A 16,645-nucleotide genomic window follows, 5' to 3' on the forward strand; every position below is an offset into this window, starting at 1 on the left:
ACTCAGATCCTAAAGCCTGAGCTTTCGAACGCGAGAAGCCTAATCTTTATATTTAAAAAATCCTTGGAACAGCAGCTGATTCCTGCCAGGAATTTCAGGCACAAACCAGAACTCGGCTGCAGAGGAAACACAACTTTTCATACCAAGGCTTCTCCAGCCACCTCCAGCTCTGATTTGTGAGGGGATTTGTCACTCCCAGTCACACAGAGCTGTTTGCAAAGGGCATCTTTGGGGCAGGCAAGGAGAACAGAGATGTGCAGAGCAGGAGCAGGATGAGCAGCAAAAAGGAAAAAAAAGAGTGGATGCCCCCCTTTTACTGATAAGAGATAAGGACAGTGCTGGTCTCTGCCCTGATAACTCTTCGCTCCCAATTTGACACCTCCTGGAAGAGTTCAGTGGAATAAAAACTCCTCGTTGTTCCCCCTTAAAACATCCCCGAGGGCGCAGAGCTTACCTGGAACACGGTGACAATGGCCCAAAGCAGGGAATCAAAATTCTTCCTGTCCGGAACCGTGTCCCCTGTGTCAGTTTTCAGGCTGAACTTGCATCCAAAAAGGTGCATGCCAAGGATGCTGCAGCGGGGAAAGAGGGAGATGGAAGAAACCCGTGGGTGAAATGTGGATTGCAGGGGGTTTATGGACGCTTTTCTGCTCCCAGTGTTTGGTTTGGTTTTGTTTTTTTCTTTTTTTTTGACCCCGCAATTCAGTTCTCCTGCCTCACATTTCATTGCAGTTGTCTGCGCTGAAGGAAAATCAAGGATGTCCTTTGTCTGGAAAAGTGACAAACCACGTTGCCAGCTCCCTGGTTTCCAAGCAAAGGATCCTGAGGGGCATTAGAGGGTCAAACAGACAGAAATCTTGGAATCTGCACAGCTTCCATCCCAAAATCTGACACTGGCATGGTGCAGTCAGTGACAGGCACAGCTCAGGAGCCTCTGAGGGGCAATTATTGCCCGTTTGCATCCTTCATTCACCTCTGGAATGATGGCATTCCATGAAAACCAGGCTGGAGAGGGGTAAACATCCCACTGTGAGCACTCCCCACACACAGGGGCGGTGTGTCACACACCCCTGGAGTGGAACAGCGCAGGCTCGGGTTACAATATGTAACCAAAAATGTGTGTTCTATTTGCCACCTGTTGAAACCGGCCGGGGAGGTGTTTTTTCTTTAGCTCTTCTCTGACCCGTCCCTCGTAGCTCCAGGGTGGAGGGCGCGGGTCTGTTCTGTTAATGGGCAGCTGTTAAACCGGGTGGGGCCAGGTTTCTTTATCCCTTCCAGGACCCGTCCTCCCTCCAGGGGATCTCTGCTGTTCATGGGCCATCGAGGCTCACTGCAGGGCTGATACAATCCCATCAGCCCACGGGGAGAGGCTCCACCCAGGGGGAGGAGCCCAGCATTCCCGCCTGGATCAAACCTGGGATCCAGCACAGCCTGTGTGCCCTGGATTCCCAGAGGGAGATCGGACCCATCCCAGCACCGCTGGGCCCTTCTCCAGGATCATCTCTGCTCCACCAGAACCGCAGCTGGCACTGCAGGAGGACTGGATTGGGACCAACAGGGGGTCAGGCCGTGTTCTGACTCTGGCAGTGTTTCTAATATTTTTTTGTTTGCTCGGGTTTTTTTTGTACAGCTACATTGGTATTTTTAATATTCCCAGTAAAGGACTGTTATTTCTATTCCCATATCTTTACCTGAAAAGCCCCTTAATTTCAAAACCAGAATAATTCAGAGGGAGGGGGGTTACATTTCTCCATTCCAAGGGAAGCTCCAGCTTTTCCCCTGGCGAGCTACCTGTCCTCTCCAAACCGAGCCACACCTGAAGATGAAGATGAAGAGCATGAGCAGCATGCAGAAGGTGGCCACATTGTCCATGGTCTTCATGAGCACCACGAGCTGCCGGCGCAGGGCGGGCATGAACCTCACCAGCTTCAGCACGCGCAGCAGGCGGAAGGTGCGGAGCACGGACAGGCCCCCGTCCGACTGCCCGATGATCTCCCACACGCTGCGGGGACACGGGGACACTGCTAGGACCGTGGGAGACGATTCCCTCCAGGAATTCCCCCCCCCACCCCATCCTGTCTTTTCCTGCTCCTGGAAAAGCGGCTTCGTTCCCACCGGCTGTGCGGTCGCGCCTCTGGCGGCGCAGCTCGTCTCCTTTACAGCTGGTTTTGGGGGAAATTCTCTCCTTAATTCCCGTTTGGTTTTTTTCCTGGGGTTCGCAATGTCTGCACCACTATAATAGTGTGGATCATGACTTTGTCCCGGGAATATCCAGTCCTTGGATATAGGAATATCAGCACAGCTCAATTCATTAAAGCAAAGCATTTCTTTTTTCTTCCGGCTTCTCTTAAGAGAATTAGGGACACAAAAAACCCCATTTCAAGTCAGCAGGACGAGTGGTTTTATGTCCGTGGAGGTATTTATCTCCCTTTGGACATTCTTTAGAGGGGTGTTTTGGGGGGTGTTGGTTTGATCAGGCCACAGAAGGACCTTTGCTCAGAACCTTGAACCTTGTCTGGATCTAAGGGATGTGCCGAGGGCGCTCTCCTGCTTTACATCTCCGTGCCCCTGGAATTCTTTGTTCCAAATGACTGACTGAGGGGTGATCAGAAAGGATCCCAGCACTGGGGTGCGGCTGGGGCACCCCAGTTTGGGCTGGGACAGTGTCCCCTGGGGAGCACAGAGGAACAGGGCCCTCCCTTCCCCTCCTGCTTGCCCAGTTCCAGCCGAGCTGGGGTAATTCGGGACAGGGAGGACGCTGCTGGCACGGGGACACTCCCAGTACCCCTTTCCCAGGACCAGCCACGCCGCCCTGGAGTGGAAAATCCACCCCAGTGCCAGATGTGTGGCATAAATAGATTTTCCTCTCCATCTGCCAGGTTGATTTACTTTGGACAGGAATCCAAAAGTCCAGCACATCCCAGCCCTGGATTCACGCATGGGATCACAGAATCACCAGGTTGGGAGAGACTTTTAAGATCATCGAGTCCAACCCATCCCCTAACAGCTCCTCATCAACTAAACCATGGCACCAAGCGCCACATCCAATTTTTTTTAAACACTTCCAGGGATGATGACTCCACTGCCTCCATTCCAGCACTTTATCGCTCTTGCAGTAAAAAACTTTGTCCTGAAAATCCAACCTAAATCCCCCTTGCCATCCCCGATCCCCATCCCAGTCCCCAACTCATCTGAAAAAAAAATCCCTCCAAAAAAGTGGGGAAAGGACCAGCAGTGACCTGATGACCACGATGATCCCGTCGAAGATGTTGTAGGGGTTCTTGATGTAGCCGAAGATTCCGAAGGCCAGGAGCTTCAGGAGCATCTCCAGGGCAAACATGCTGGTGAAGACGATGTTGCTGATCTCCAGGGCGTTGGTCAGCTCGTCGGGCTGCGGGCAGAAAAGGAACGTGGTCAGAGAAAAAAATGGGAAAGGCCGGGAATGTTCCTCCCGCTGGGGGTTTGTGCTCCTTCTGGAAAGCTGTGGAGAAAAAGGAATGTCTGAGGGGGACAGCAGATAAACCTCCTGGAGAGTCCCGGTGGGTTTTACTGGAATCACAGGATCCCACTTCTGGAGCAGCTGGAGAACAACTGTGCCCTAACCCGAAATAATTCAAGCTGCACAAAGGAGAGGGTTTTGTTCATTGTTCCAGGACGGAATTCTCCAGGCTGGAATCTGCCTGGATCCACATGGATCACTCTGCTTTTACTGCACCAAGTCCAGCAGAACTTTATGGATGTTGCTACATCCAGACCGGTTTGGATACAGGAATATCACAGCTCTATTCATTTAAAAAATCCCCATTTTTCTTTTTCTTCCAGACATCTCCGAAGAGCATTAGGAAACAAACCCCAAAACAATTTAAGTGAGTGGGATCAATAGTTTAATGCCTCTTGAGGTACTTATCTCCCTTTGGGAATTTCCCCTAAAAACCCCAAAATGGTCTTTCCTAAAACCGGCAGATTTTAAGTGACAGCAGCGTGGCCCTGAGTGCCAGGATTGCATTCAGGATCTCTGAGTTTTAATATTAATAGAGCTGAAATCCAAGATTTTTCCATGCCACTCTTCCATCGCAGCACCACATCCCCTAGGGCTCCAGACGTTCCATTCCTTTCCTGGGAAGTGCAGCAAAGCCCACCCGGGCTCCCAAACGCGGCAGGGGAAACGGGAAAAGGTGGGATCGGGTTGTTCACTCCCCGGAGCTGCTCCTTCCAGGAGGACTCGGCTCTGCTGGAATGAGCATTTCCAGTTCCAGGCCTGCTCCTCTGTGAGACAAAACGAGCCTTTTTCATTTCCTTTTCCTCAGCGTAAGGACACTGTCTGGGAAAAGGTGTGATTTTCATATCTGACTCATCTCCCGGACTGATAATAATTGTCTTTATTCCCCATCCCTCGTTACGGGGGTTAAGAACTGGCTGGGTTTTTTGGGGGTTTTGTTGCACTGTTTGAGGCTCTGAAGGAGAAACCACCGTAGCACCATCGCACTGAACTCCCCCACTCGGCATATCCAACTCCTTTGGCAGCGGAAGGAGAGGGCGAAAGAGTTAAACCGGGATTCGGGAAGAGCCCACACATCCCCTGCAGCCCGTGGGCTGCTAATGAGCCATCATTCACCGCTAAATTACTCCCTGCAATCGTCTGTCTGCTGCTCAACCATTTATCCGGGGGGGAAGAGCACTCAGAGCTCCTGGTTCTAATCCATAAGCTCCAATTGCCATGGGATACCGGGAGAAGGGCTGGGAAATGTGCGGCTCTTTCCTGTCCAACACCTGAGCAGCAGGGCCCGATTCCCTCACGCCAGGCAGAGCTCGTCCATCCCATTCCTTTCCCTCACGAAGCCAAAACAACCCGGGGAGAGGCAAAAAAACCCCCAAAAAACCAAAACCAACCAAACAAAAACTCCCCAAAAACCAAACCAAACCAAACCCCTAAAACAAAACCAAAAAACCCCCAAAAAGCCAAACAAACAAAAAACCAACAAAGCCCCCTAAAACCAAAAAACCCAAAAAACAAAACCCAAAAAAACCAAAACCAATCCCAAAAACCAACCAAACAACCCCCCCAACAAAAAAACCCCGAAACAAACAAACAAAACCAACAAAAACAAAACCAAAAAACCCCCCACAAACAACAACAACAAAAAAAAAACAAAAAAAACCCCCCAAAAAACCCCCCAAAACCAAAACAAAATCAAAAAACGAAAAACAAAACCCAAAACCCCTCAGAGGCTCAGGGCCGCTCAGGGGTGGAATTGAAGCATCTCTCCACAGAGACTGATCCCAAAATAGCCCCGCAGGCTCCCAGGCTGGCCAGCTCCGAGCCCCCGTGGTGGCAGGACACGGCGCTGGCAGCGTCCCCGAGCTCTGTCAGGACCTGGCACGTTCAGGGTCCCCCCCCCCGGGCCGGGTTGGACGAGGGAATTCTTGACAAGGAGCAAAATAACTCATTAAAGTCTCGTGTCCCCGCGGGCACAGACGGAGGAGAGCTCCTGGAACAGGGTGTCGGTGACAGGCTGAGGCTGGGAAATTAATGACAATCACCAGCAAGGAATTGCACGGAATCCCAGGATCGATGAGGTTGGAAAAGACCTCCAGGACCATCAAGCTGGGCCTGATCCCCACCTTGTCCCCAGCCCAGAGCTCTGAGTGCCACCTCCAGGAATTCCTTGGGCACCTCCAGGGATGGGCACTCCAAACCTCCCAGTGCCCGAGCACCCTTCCCATCCTTGTGATGTCCAACCCGAGCCTCCCCTGCCACTGGAGGGACATGTCCTTGGGAGGCCATTTCCTCTGGTCCTGTTGCTGACTGTCTTGGAGAAGAAGCCACCGTCATTCCCGACAGGAACCTGCAGCTTGCTGGGGTTGTTCTGTTGTTTTCCCTGCTGTTCCCCAGCACTTTTTCCCCCTGGGAAACACGGAAAACCTGCCCACTGCTATTCCCAGAACTTCTTCCTCTCCCACAGAGCAGCAGCCTCATGCACCGAGGGCGAACACAGTGTGGGGTTCTCCAAATTCCCCTTGCTGCTGCCGGGAGTTACAATTCCATCATAAAAATTGGGCTTCCTGGTGATCACTTCAAAATCCCGAATCCTGGAATAATGGGGATATAGAAGCACAGAATTGCTGAGGCTGGAAAAGACCTCGAAGGTCATCGAGAGCAACACGACAAGACAATCTCAGAGACACCACCAAATAAGTCAGTGTCGAGTCTGAAAAGCTGAGCAACCCCGAAAACACCCTAAAAACAAAAGGAATTTTGAAAACAAAAGGAGTTTTGCAAATAAAAGGAATTTGTACATCGTTACTCTCTAAAACCCCAGGTTTTCTTAGGCAAACCCAAGATTCTCCTGCGGCCTGTGGAGCACAGAGCCAATCCTGAATTTATTTCCCCATTTCCTCTGACGATTTGTGCCCTTTCTGCTTCACCTCCAGCACCGTGACTTTTGCTTCCTACTGAAGCCCGGGAGAAAAAAAAAATCCGCAGTGGTCTGTCAGGGAGGCGGGGGCGGGGGGGGAGAGAGTCCACGAGGGACAGGAGAGGACAAGGAGGTGGCCTGGAACGTCAGCAGCTGCTCCCCAGGAGCTGATCCAGCAGATTGGAGCGGCGGGGCTGACACTGCAAAACCTCACCTCGGGGATCTTCATTATCCTTCTGGGATGGCGTTGGGAGCCAGGCAGCTCTGAACGTGATGACAGGGCCAGCTGCGAGCAGGGATGTCAGAGCAGGATCCTGCCGGGACACCGGGCAGGACCCGCCGGGTACAGACAAGGACGGATGGGCCTGAACGGCGGCCAAGCTCTGCCGGGAGCTCGGGGATTGTCGGAGTGGATGCTGAGAGGAGCAAGACGAGCCAAGCGTCCAGCGCTCCAGCCTCCCCGTGGAATTACCTTCTCCTGACACCGACGGGCGCCCGGGAAACCGGGATGTTTTCGTGCCTTCTGAAAACGGTTTATTGCTCATCAGCAGCGCAAATTCCCCGCTCGCTGACGAGCAGAGACCCACGAGAAGGGTCAGGGAAGGGACACCCAAGATGGATTTGGCCATTCCCTTGGAGGCAGCCACTAGGAGCCACTGTTGGTTTTTTTTTTTTTTTTTTTTGTCCAAATGAATGCCGATCCCAGAGCAGGAATTTTTCCAGGAGTCTTAATTTTTTTTTTTTTCCTCCGGGTGAAACAAGCCCGTCGATCGGCTGAAAACAAAGCTTTTTTTCACGGCGAGGATTGTTTTCCTCCGACTTCCTGGCTGGGAGAAAAAACGAAAATTGCAACAGTGCTTTCAGATTGCTGCAATGTCTCCTTCTGACCTGCTCGGAGCTGGAAACTTGAGGCTTTTGGCTCAAGCAGTGGCTCCGTCACGAAATGCAGCTCGGATCAGGAGGTGTAACAAAGCTTGGCAGCATAATGAGGCACTTCCAGGAGAGTTGGTCTAAAGTGGAGGGCTTTTTTGCTTTTTTTGCCAATTTTTTTTCCCAAAGCCTTAACGACTCTGGCGGGGAAAATGCCTGCCCACCATTGGGCTCCAAGCTGCATCAGGAAAAAATTCCTTTTCCAAACACAAAGAGGGAGAGCAGGACCCCCCCAGCAGCTTTGGGGATCTCCACATCTTTTGCTGCTGCAATTATTGACCTTCACACTAGTCCAGGATTCCAGAGCCGGAAGGTGACCATGTGGAATTGCAGGAGGATCCAAAATGCCCAGGAATCCTTAGGATATGGGAGAAGAGTGGCAATGCTGGCATGAGGATCCCCCAGTCTGGGTGTGGAGGCTGGAATGGGGATGGCCATGCTGGAAACTGCCACCAAAAACGAGCACAGAATGGTTTAACCCCAAGTCCCACTGGCAGAGCCCAGGGAACCCTCCAAAAAGTTCAGATTTGAGCCCAACCTTTAGAATTCCAGGTTTAAATCATCCTTGGGCTGCAGGATTGAGTTTCCCACTATTCAAGGGAAGGGCAGGAACTGTGTGGGATCATTTGGAAGATTTCAGCATCCTTGAGTTTAAATCAGAGCAAGCCTTGACTGGAGGCAAAGCACGTCCCCCCTCTGCCCCATTTCCAAGGCCATATTTACCCTGCAGGATATTCCAGCAATTCCAAACTGTGCTGTTATTAGGGACAGACCTCAAACAGTTCATTCTGGGCTCGGATAAACAGAACAGAAAAAATCCTTTCCTGAATAGCTGAGGGCTGAAAACCTCGGAAGATCAGGTCCTTTTTTGTGTGGTTTTAGCAAGGACCCCCAGAGGCTGCCTGGGACCACGGGATCCCAGAAAAGACAACCCCACCGCGGTCAAATTATGGGTGGCTCCTCCAAGCAGAGGGTGAAGGGGTGGAATTTGCAGCCTCGGATTCTCTTTGTGCACCTGAATTCCTGCAGCTCCTCTGAGGACCAGGGATCTCTTTGTGCCTCTCTTTCCTCTCGCCCACCTTCTCCCTGGTCTCCTTTGATTGCTGCCATCCACCAGCTGCTATTTTACATAATTCAGGCTCGTTCCCAGCAGGACAACTGGACACCTTCCCGCTCCTGAAATTTCGGGAGGAATAATCACACCCGCATCCCTCACAGCGGAGAAAAAGGGGCTCTGCCAGCGCCGCCTCCTTCCTGCTGAAGGACCAAGGGAAGGTTCCGGAAAAAAATGTAAAAACGTGTTCTCCTTCAGAAATCCCCCCCTCCAAAAGCAGCTCAACTTCTCCTGAGCCGGGAGAGCTGAGAGTGGCAGAGCCCCGAGGAGCAGTAAACAAACTCAGAACATTGAGTCTCATAAACATCCTTTGCACTTGGGCTGGGGTTTTTTTTTTCTTTCTTTTTTTTTTTTTTTTTCTCTTAGTCCCGAGCCTAAAGCTGTCAATGGGACTTTGCAGAGCTTGTTTGTGTTGGCTTTTCTGCTTTAGATGTTGCAGTTCAGAGTTCAGCGCGCAGAGGCTCCGAGCAGGCACAGCAATGATCTGTCAATCCCTGCCTGCCTCCCGGGCATTCCGTGTTTCCTCCCCTCACCTCGTTTTTTGGGGCAATTATAAATTTTCAGGCGATTATAACTCTCCAATCACCGGGTTCTCCGTCGCCGCGGAGTTCACCTGTGTCAGGGAATTAAAACCCGCAGAGAGAGTGCAGAGAGAGGAGAAGGAATCCAGGGAATTTATGGACCAGTCCAGTCCCACCTAGGGACAAAAAAACCAAACCAAACCAAACCAAACCAAACCAAACCAAACCAAAAAAAAAAAAACCCAGGAAAAAAAATAAAAACCAAAAAACTTGATTGGGGCATGGAAGAGAGAAAGCTGCAAACGAAATAATCCCAGAAGGGTTTGGGTTGGGAGGGATCCATGGGCAGGGACACCTTCCACCATCCCAGGCTGCTCCAAGCCCTGTCCAAGCTGGCCTGGGACACTTCCAGGGGTGCACAGCTTCCCTGGGATGTGTGCCAGAGCCTCCTCATCCTCCCAGGGAACAACCTGAGCATTCCCGGGATAACAGGGAAGGAGAGGGGAGCCGTGGCAGCTCCCAGGCGGGGATTGAAAGCTCAGCTGCGCACAGAAGGGCCAGGCTGCCCTGCCCTCTGCAATCTGCTGCGTTTGATTCCCGTTTTTCCCCTGGAGCAGGCTGGGAAAAGCTCCTTTTCCAGGGGGTTTCAGGAGCCAGCGGAGGCAGAGCTGTCAGGGGATGTAAGTGACACCCCGGCAGAGATGAAGGCTCCGCTTTGACCTTTATTTTTTCTCTCCTTTTCTTTGCTCGTCAAAGATCAAACTGAGCAGTTCTGATATTTCTGAGGTGAGTAAACAACCCGGCAAAGCAAACAGGCAGAACCCCCCCGAGCAATTGCAGACCTGGCTGCTTCCTCCGCTGCCTTCCCTGCCTTGAAAAAAATCAAACCAAACCCCAGGAATAACACGAGTGGGCTTTTCAACTCCTGCACCTGAGCGCATCTCCCGTGTAAACCGCCTGGATGACGTTTATTTCCTACAGGATTGGCCTCTCCGTGTCTGGAAATCAAACTGGTTCAGTCCATCTAGACCGCAGGAATTGCCTTCCTTATTGTGATATAACTTCCTTAAAAAAAATAAAAAAAAAGGGGTTGGGTGGTGTTTTCCCAGGCCCATGAGCAGAGTTCAAAGTTATTTCTGCTCTCTGGCCTTGGAAAGGGGTCAGGGACTTGAACCAGGATATCCCAGCCCTGCAAACTGAGATATTTGCTATTTTGGGGTGCCACTGCCCCCAAATTTAACAGCCAGACACAACCACAAGCTCTCGAAGGCACAAGTCCTGCTCGAGAAGGGTTTCTCTGTCATTAAAGCCTCTCCTAAAAGTTGTGGCTTCGAGGAGTTTGTGCTTCCCACAGAAAAAAAAAAAAAATTTCACTGAGAGATTTCCAAATGAGCTCTGCTTCAAAGTGGGCTGGAGACAGAAAGAAAAAAGAGATTTCCTCCTTGTGCCTGCTGATGGATGTTCCCTCTCTGGGTCTGGGATGAAAAATGGGGAATTTATTCTCTCAGTCACCTCGGCTCTCAGGTTTTATGCCTCCCTCTAAATGGGATCCTTCATGTGGAGCGATAACGATTTAATTGAAGATAACTGATGGTAATTTTTTCCTCCTCTCAATTGACCTGCTTGATCTCCTAACGCTCTGCAGAGCTCCTTTTAATTCCCTGCTCCACGGTTAACGACTCCAGAGGCAAAACTCTGCTCCTTCCCGGGGCTGCCAACGGGACATTGTGGGGTGGAGGAGGCACCAAAACCCCCAAACCCAGCAGAGTTCAGCTGCTCCTGCAGTGACCAAATTCCAAATTCGACCACTCCCCGAGGTTTTTCTGCCAGTCCTTCAAGCTCAGGTTTGGATATTGAGAAGGAACTGCCCAGGCACGGATTCCCAGAGAAGCTGTGACTGCCCCTGGATCTCTGGAAGTGTCCAAGACCAGGCTGGACGGGGCTTGGAGCGACCTGGGAATGTGGGAGGTGACCCTGGATAAGCTTTAAGGTCCTTCCAACCCAACCCATCCCAGGATTCTCTGTCTCCTGGCTGAGAATGTTTTCTCCAGAGGAATCCCTGGCTGCCACATTTCCCTCTCCAGCAAGAAGAGCCACGGGAGCAGAGTTTGCTCTCTGGGATCACCGACTTCCTTCGGAAGCTTCCCAGGCAGGAGGCCCCGCGTGGCGGAGCATATTTCCAGCATTACTTTCCCATCTCTCGGTTTCATTCAGCAGAACGCAATTTCATTTCCAGTGGCATGAGTGCCAGGCGGGATTAGATCAGCTGCTGCCTCCTGCAGCCCCTGGAGGACGGGACCTGGGCGGTCTGAAGCGTTATCAGCGGAGCTGTTTGGGAAAGCAGGACAATCAGCTGGATCATATCTGGGTGGAGGATCGCCTGGAGCGACAGATGGCTCAAAAGTGAGCCTTAAAATGAGGAAAAAACCCACCCACCCAGGCCCGCTCAAGCCACGCCCCAGAGCAGGCCAGGAGTGCTCAGGTTCGCGGATTAAATGAGGAGCCGCAGCAGGAAGGACCGAGCTCTGCAAATTACCGGGGAATGTCTCCAGCAAAGCCCCAGGAGAGAGCCGGACTCTGCACACTGGTCCCACTGGCAGGAAAAAGAGGGAAAATGGGAATTTTCTGTGGCTGTGCTGAGGCCGGGGAATGTCTCCTGTGCTGGGATCACCCTCAGGAGGATCCCCCCGGAGATGCTCCGGCCTCTCCCCAACATTCCAGAGCCTGTTACTGGAGCCTTTTCCCTGGAAACAGGAGCAGGTTTCTCCCTGCTGCCATCCCACCCTGCATGGCCTTGGCTCCTTTAAAAGCCTCTGGCCAAAATCCAGGGAATTCATCCAGCCTGAATCATTCCCATCCATATGCTGAGGAGCACCAGCGGATCTGCTGGCCGGGGACAGCTCGGAGCAGGGCCTGGGCTCGCTCTCATCCAAGACATTTGGCTTCTCCCTCGCCACAAAAAAAATTACATTCACCCGAGGAATTCTGTCCACACAGCTCCTGCCCGCTGCAAAGCCGCTCCTGACCACGCTCCACGCTGGAGTCAATAATTAATGGCCCCCAAATCATCAGCACAGTGCCTGAAATCAGCCCTGTTTGGCTGGTTAACCACAAAGAATTAATTTTTAAAATACGACGCAGCATTCCTACTGATTTATGGCCCTTTTAAAAATATATATTATTAAATATATTTTTATATTTAGGCTGAAGATGTCTCACTGATTAGAAAGAAGAACGAGGCTCTACCTTTCCATTTTAGGTGTGAACGGAGTCCTGGGATACAAAGAGCTGGAATATTTAAGGCTGGGATACACACAAACCCCATGGAATATACCACAGCCCCTTGCAGGCAAAAAGAGGAACACGACAGACCCTGCCTGAAGGAATCCGCACAAGAAATGAAAGTTAATGATGGATTTTTCCTGGGAAAAATCCTCCAGCCACATCCCACCGCTGCCCGGAGGTTCTGGATGCCCATCACAGGTGCCACCACATCCACTGGAGGTGGCAGGACACGCACGCAGAGAGAGCAAAGAACCCTTCCCCAGCTCTTTGGTGACACTTCAGCAACGATTCCAGGAGCTTTGTCCAGCTCCCGGCTCTCTGGAACTCCGGGATCAAAGACCTTTGGGTTGTCATTAGCAGGCAAACCCACTAGAGGTTTGTTTACTCCGGCCGAGTTGATGGCACTGGAAATATTTAATCAAAAAAATGGACATGCTCCCCCCCCATTACTGCCAAGATGATTCAGAAGGGGCCACTTAGATCCGGTTTGTCAAAGCCATTACTCATCCCCCCGCTAATGGAGCTTTATGGAGAGTCCCTTTGAAAAATGCTCTTTGGTGATCGGCGGGCACCGGGGGATGAACACACAGCAGGGGAGCGCAGCAGGGGCTGCTGCTGGGGAGGGAGCACGGGGATGTGCTCAGGCTGTGCTCGGAAAAAAAGACCTCGGCTTAGTCATCTGTGCAGCCCAGGGAGAAGAGCTGGAGTGGCTGGAGGGGGGAATGGGTTCAAGGAGAGGGGAATTCTCGAGGAAAATGGGAGCCGGCGGCTGGAGGCGACCTCTGAGTGGCCGAGCGGGACGTGAAGAGATGGCAGGAGACTGGGAGAGATTTGGAAAGGTTCAGGGGTCTTGGAATAAAAGGAAGGAATGAAAATGTCAGAGGGCAGCAGGAGAAAAGCTGGGGGTGTGTCTTGTTTGGGCACAGGGAGCTCTTTAAGGTTTTCCCTTTGGGAAACTGAATCCCAGAATGGTTTGGGTTGAAGGGATCTCAAAGCCCATCCCGTGCCACCCCTGCCATGGCAGGGACACCTTCCACTGTCCCAGGGTGCTCCAAGCCCGGTCCAGCCTGGCCTTGGACACTTCCAGGGATCTTCTAGGGGCAGCCACAGCTTCTCGGGGCACCCTGTGCTTCCCAACCCTCGCAGGGAGGAATTCCTCCCCAATATTCCGTCTATCCCTGCCCTCTTGTCAGTTTGAAGCCATTCCCCCTGTCCTGGTGCTCCAGGCCCCTGTAGAAAAATCTCTCTCCATCTTTCTTTCAGATTCCCTTAAACGCTGGAAGGCCACAATTCTCTCACCCCAAATCCTCTTCTCCAGGCTGAACATTCCCAATTGCAGTTAATCCAAATAAACCAGGGCTATTCTCAAAGCCAGGAAACCTCCAAGGGCCCTGACATGGGAACACTTGATCCTGCCTTAGAGCCTGAGGAGGGACCAGCTGAGCCGAGCTCTGCCCATTGTGATTTTTGTGACGCTGGAGCAAAAAGATCCCTTGGGATCTTGGGATCCAAGTCATTCCTGGGCTGGGTAACTCCCATTTCCCACAGGCTGATGAAGTTCAGGGAGGAACCTCCAGCCCTTTTATCTCCCAAGACTGGCCTGCAGCTGGTCCAGCCCCAGTTTTAATGCAGCTTCCCAAAGCGGGAAACGCTCCCAAACTGCTGAAGATCCCAAGGTTTAATAGCAAGGAAACGATCCTCTGCAAACCCACATCTGGGACCCAGGCAGCAGCTCCTCCGTGCTCAGATCAAACACAGAGCCAGGAGAACAAATCCAGAGGAAAATCCACCTTTCCTCCCCCTCCAGCAAGCCCAGCAATCATCCTGAGCTTCTTTTTGTCCGGGAAAACAGGAATCTGTGGGAGCCCAGGGCACTCCAGCCTTCAGCCAAGGCAGGCAGATGGGAACCTCGGAGCTCCCTGCCGTTCTTCCCAGTGAATTATTGATCCCTCCTTTTAGCCAGGAGCATCAGACTAAAGAGGCAATTAAAGCCCATCCACCAGGATCAGAGAGGGAGAAGCAAGAAGACAAAAAGGCACAAAGGGCCGGGGCTGTGTTTGCCAGCAGCCCCCAGCGGGAACGAGCCGCTCCCTGGAGCTCCTGCTCCCTCTGAGCTCGGGAATTCTGGAATCATGGAATGCCCTGAGCTGGGAAGGACATGCAAAGGTCAGAGTTCAGCTCCTGTCCTGCTCAGACACAGCGAAAATCCCACCCTGGGCATCCCTGGGAGCGTTGTCCAAAGGCTCCGGGGCCGTGCCCATTCCCTGGGGAGCTGACCCAGTGCCCGACACCCTCTAAGGAAGAACTTTTCCCTAAAATCCCACCTCAGCCTCCCCTGGCACAGCTCCACCGCGGAGCAGAGCTCTCCGTGGCCCTCAGGAGAAGCTGCAGGCCATTTGTGCCTGAGGAAATGAAAAATAACAACGACGGCAGCACCGACATCCCTCCTGCTCCCCGAGACGAGAGCGGCGCGTGCTGCTGGGGCAGGGCAGGACACCGAGGTCAGGAAAGAATTCCAAGGTGGAGGGAAGGACACCAGAGGTTGGGAAAGAATTCCAAGGCAAAGGGAAGGACACGAGAGGTCAGGAAGGAATCCCAAGGCGGAGCTGCCTTTCAGTACAGTGGGATCACCTGGACACTGCGCTGAGGGAACGCCTGGGATTTCCAAGTGGCAGCGAAAAGCAGCAGGAGAGCTCAGGGAGTCCTGCTCCTCATCACCTGTTGGCATCCCATAATTCCATCCAGGCACAGGATTTGCACTTGGCAGAATTTCGGAGTCTGGAGATGGCCCAGAGCTCCCAAATTTTCACCTTCTTGGCCAAAAAAACCCCTCCAATGAAACGAATCCTATGAAACCACCACCAACACTCACAGAAATCACGGTGCTGGCTTTGCCCTGCGCTGCTCCTGCCATATTTATTCCTAACATCGGGAGAAAAACAAAAACAAAACCAAAACCAAAAAGTCTGGAAAAACAGGACTTCAAACTGAGGAGGTGACCTTTCCATCGGATTTTTCTCATCCCTTTCGCAGGAACGATGCCTCACCCCCAAGCATGCCCTGGATTTCAGGGCGGTTTTATTGTTACGGGAACAAAATGATACGGGGAAAAAAATAAAAACCCAGCGGCTCTAATCTGACGTAAGGGCATAAAAATCACTGCTAAAACAATGCAATTTAGCTGGATTACCCTAATAACAGCAGCACCAATTAGAATTACTGCCGTTCACTGCTACCCTGAGCTTGGTGAACACCTGAGACTCTCCCCAGGCAGGAGGGGATGAGTTTGGCTTTGGAGCAGGCGACACCAGGCCGAATTTGAGAGAGTGGGAGTGAGAGGATTTAGACTGCAGCTCCCGCCTGGTGCCTTTAATAAACTCCCAAAGCTCCGCCACCAAACACCGCGAGCTCCCAAAGCCTCCTGCCCTGGCAGAAACCCTCCTCGTGGGCTCCCAGAGCAGGCAGACCACGCTGAAACCTGCCCAGATTATTTCATTCGAGGCATCCACAGCGGATCCCGAGCCGAAAGCCGGGCTGGAGGAGGTGGCGAGTGTGTTTCCATGACAATGAGCTGTCATCGCCTTGGTGACCGCGGGCTGCTGGCGCTGCCGAAGCGCCCTGACCTCTGCACAGCTGAGCGCAGCACGGAGTTTCCTCCTTCCCCGCCTAATGACGGCTTTTATGGGAGCTCAGCCGCAGCCGGGAGTTGCCTCAGGTGGTTGTGCAGAGCCAGGGAAGCGTCCTCGGTCCGTGGCAGCTCCAACCCCGAATTAACCTTTCCCTCAGTCAGCGGCAAACCGAGCCCAGCTCCAACCCCGGCTGCTGCCGAGCCTCAAATCCACCGGCTGGAAAATGAAGCAGAGAGGAGGCCCAGCACTTCATTAGCCCGGGCATCAAAAGCAAATTAATCTATCGGCGTTTAAACCTCTTAAGAGAGGTCACGCTGAGAGACTGATGTGTTAACTAGGTGTGCGCGAGGAGCTGGCGCATCAAAAGGCGGCTTTGCAGTTCCCTCCCGGGTGAGCACTTCGTCCGGATTCCTGTGGGAGAGGCAGGGCCGAGTCTGCCTCCCTCCGAAACCGTCTCCAGATGAAGTCTGTGTTGTCACAAAAGCCTCACCCCTGAGCCCACACGGCAGGAGATTGTTGCATCTCTGCCTTTCGAGGGCTTCCACTGCTTCCCTTCCCAACTTTGCTGGCTGCGCCGCCTCCTGCCCGGCTGGCAGCCCCAAACCTGGCCCCACGGAAGAATTCCCGGAGTTCCCTTTCAAATCCAAGCCCTGCCCTCCACAACCCCGAAGTGGTTTCCACGGAGATGCTAAAAAAACCTTCGGGGTGCACGGCAGAAACTTGGGGGAGCGGCAAAGGCTGGGAGAGAGG

The 16,645-nt window shown here is 52.6% G+C and overlaps 1 protein-coding gene across 1 annotated transcript in view; it reads right to left on the reverse strand.

The window, feature by feature from the left end:
- CACNA1H (calcium voltage-gated channel subunit alpha1 H) overlaps positions 1-16,645 on the reverse strand; it is a 112,498-nt gene that overhangs the window by 48,195 nt on the left and 47,658 nt on the right. The window contains exons 9-11 of the mRNA XM_066198495.1: positions 3,240-3,391; positions 1,817-2,002; positions 455-572 (exon numbers count right to left, since the gene is read on the reverse strand). Coding sequence (XP_066054592.1) covers positions 455-572; positions 1,817-2,002; positions 3,240-3,391 — 456 coding nt within the window. The remainder of the gene's footprint in view (positions 1-454; positions 573-1,816; positions 2,003-3,239; positions 3,392-16,645) is intronic.

The sequence above is a fragment of the Chamaea fasciata genome, unplaced genomic scaffold, assembly GCF_029207755.1.
Source record: "Chamaea fasciata isolate MVZ Bird 193981 ecotype frontalis unplaced genomic scaffold, bChaFas1.0.hap1 SCAF_16, whole genome shotgun sequence".
Classification (NCBI taxonomy): Eukaryota; Metazoa; Chordata; class Aves; order Passeriformes; family Sylviidae; genus Chamaea; species Chamaea fasciata.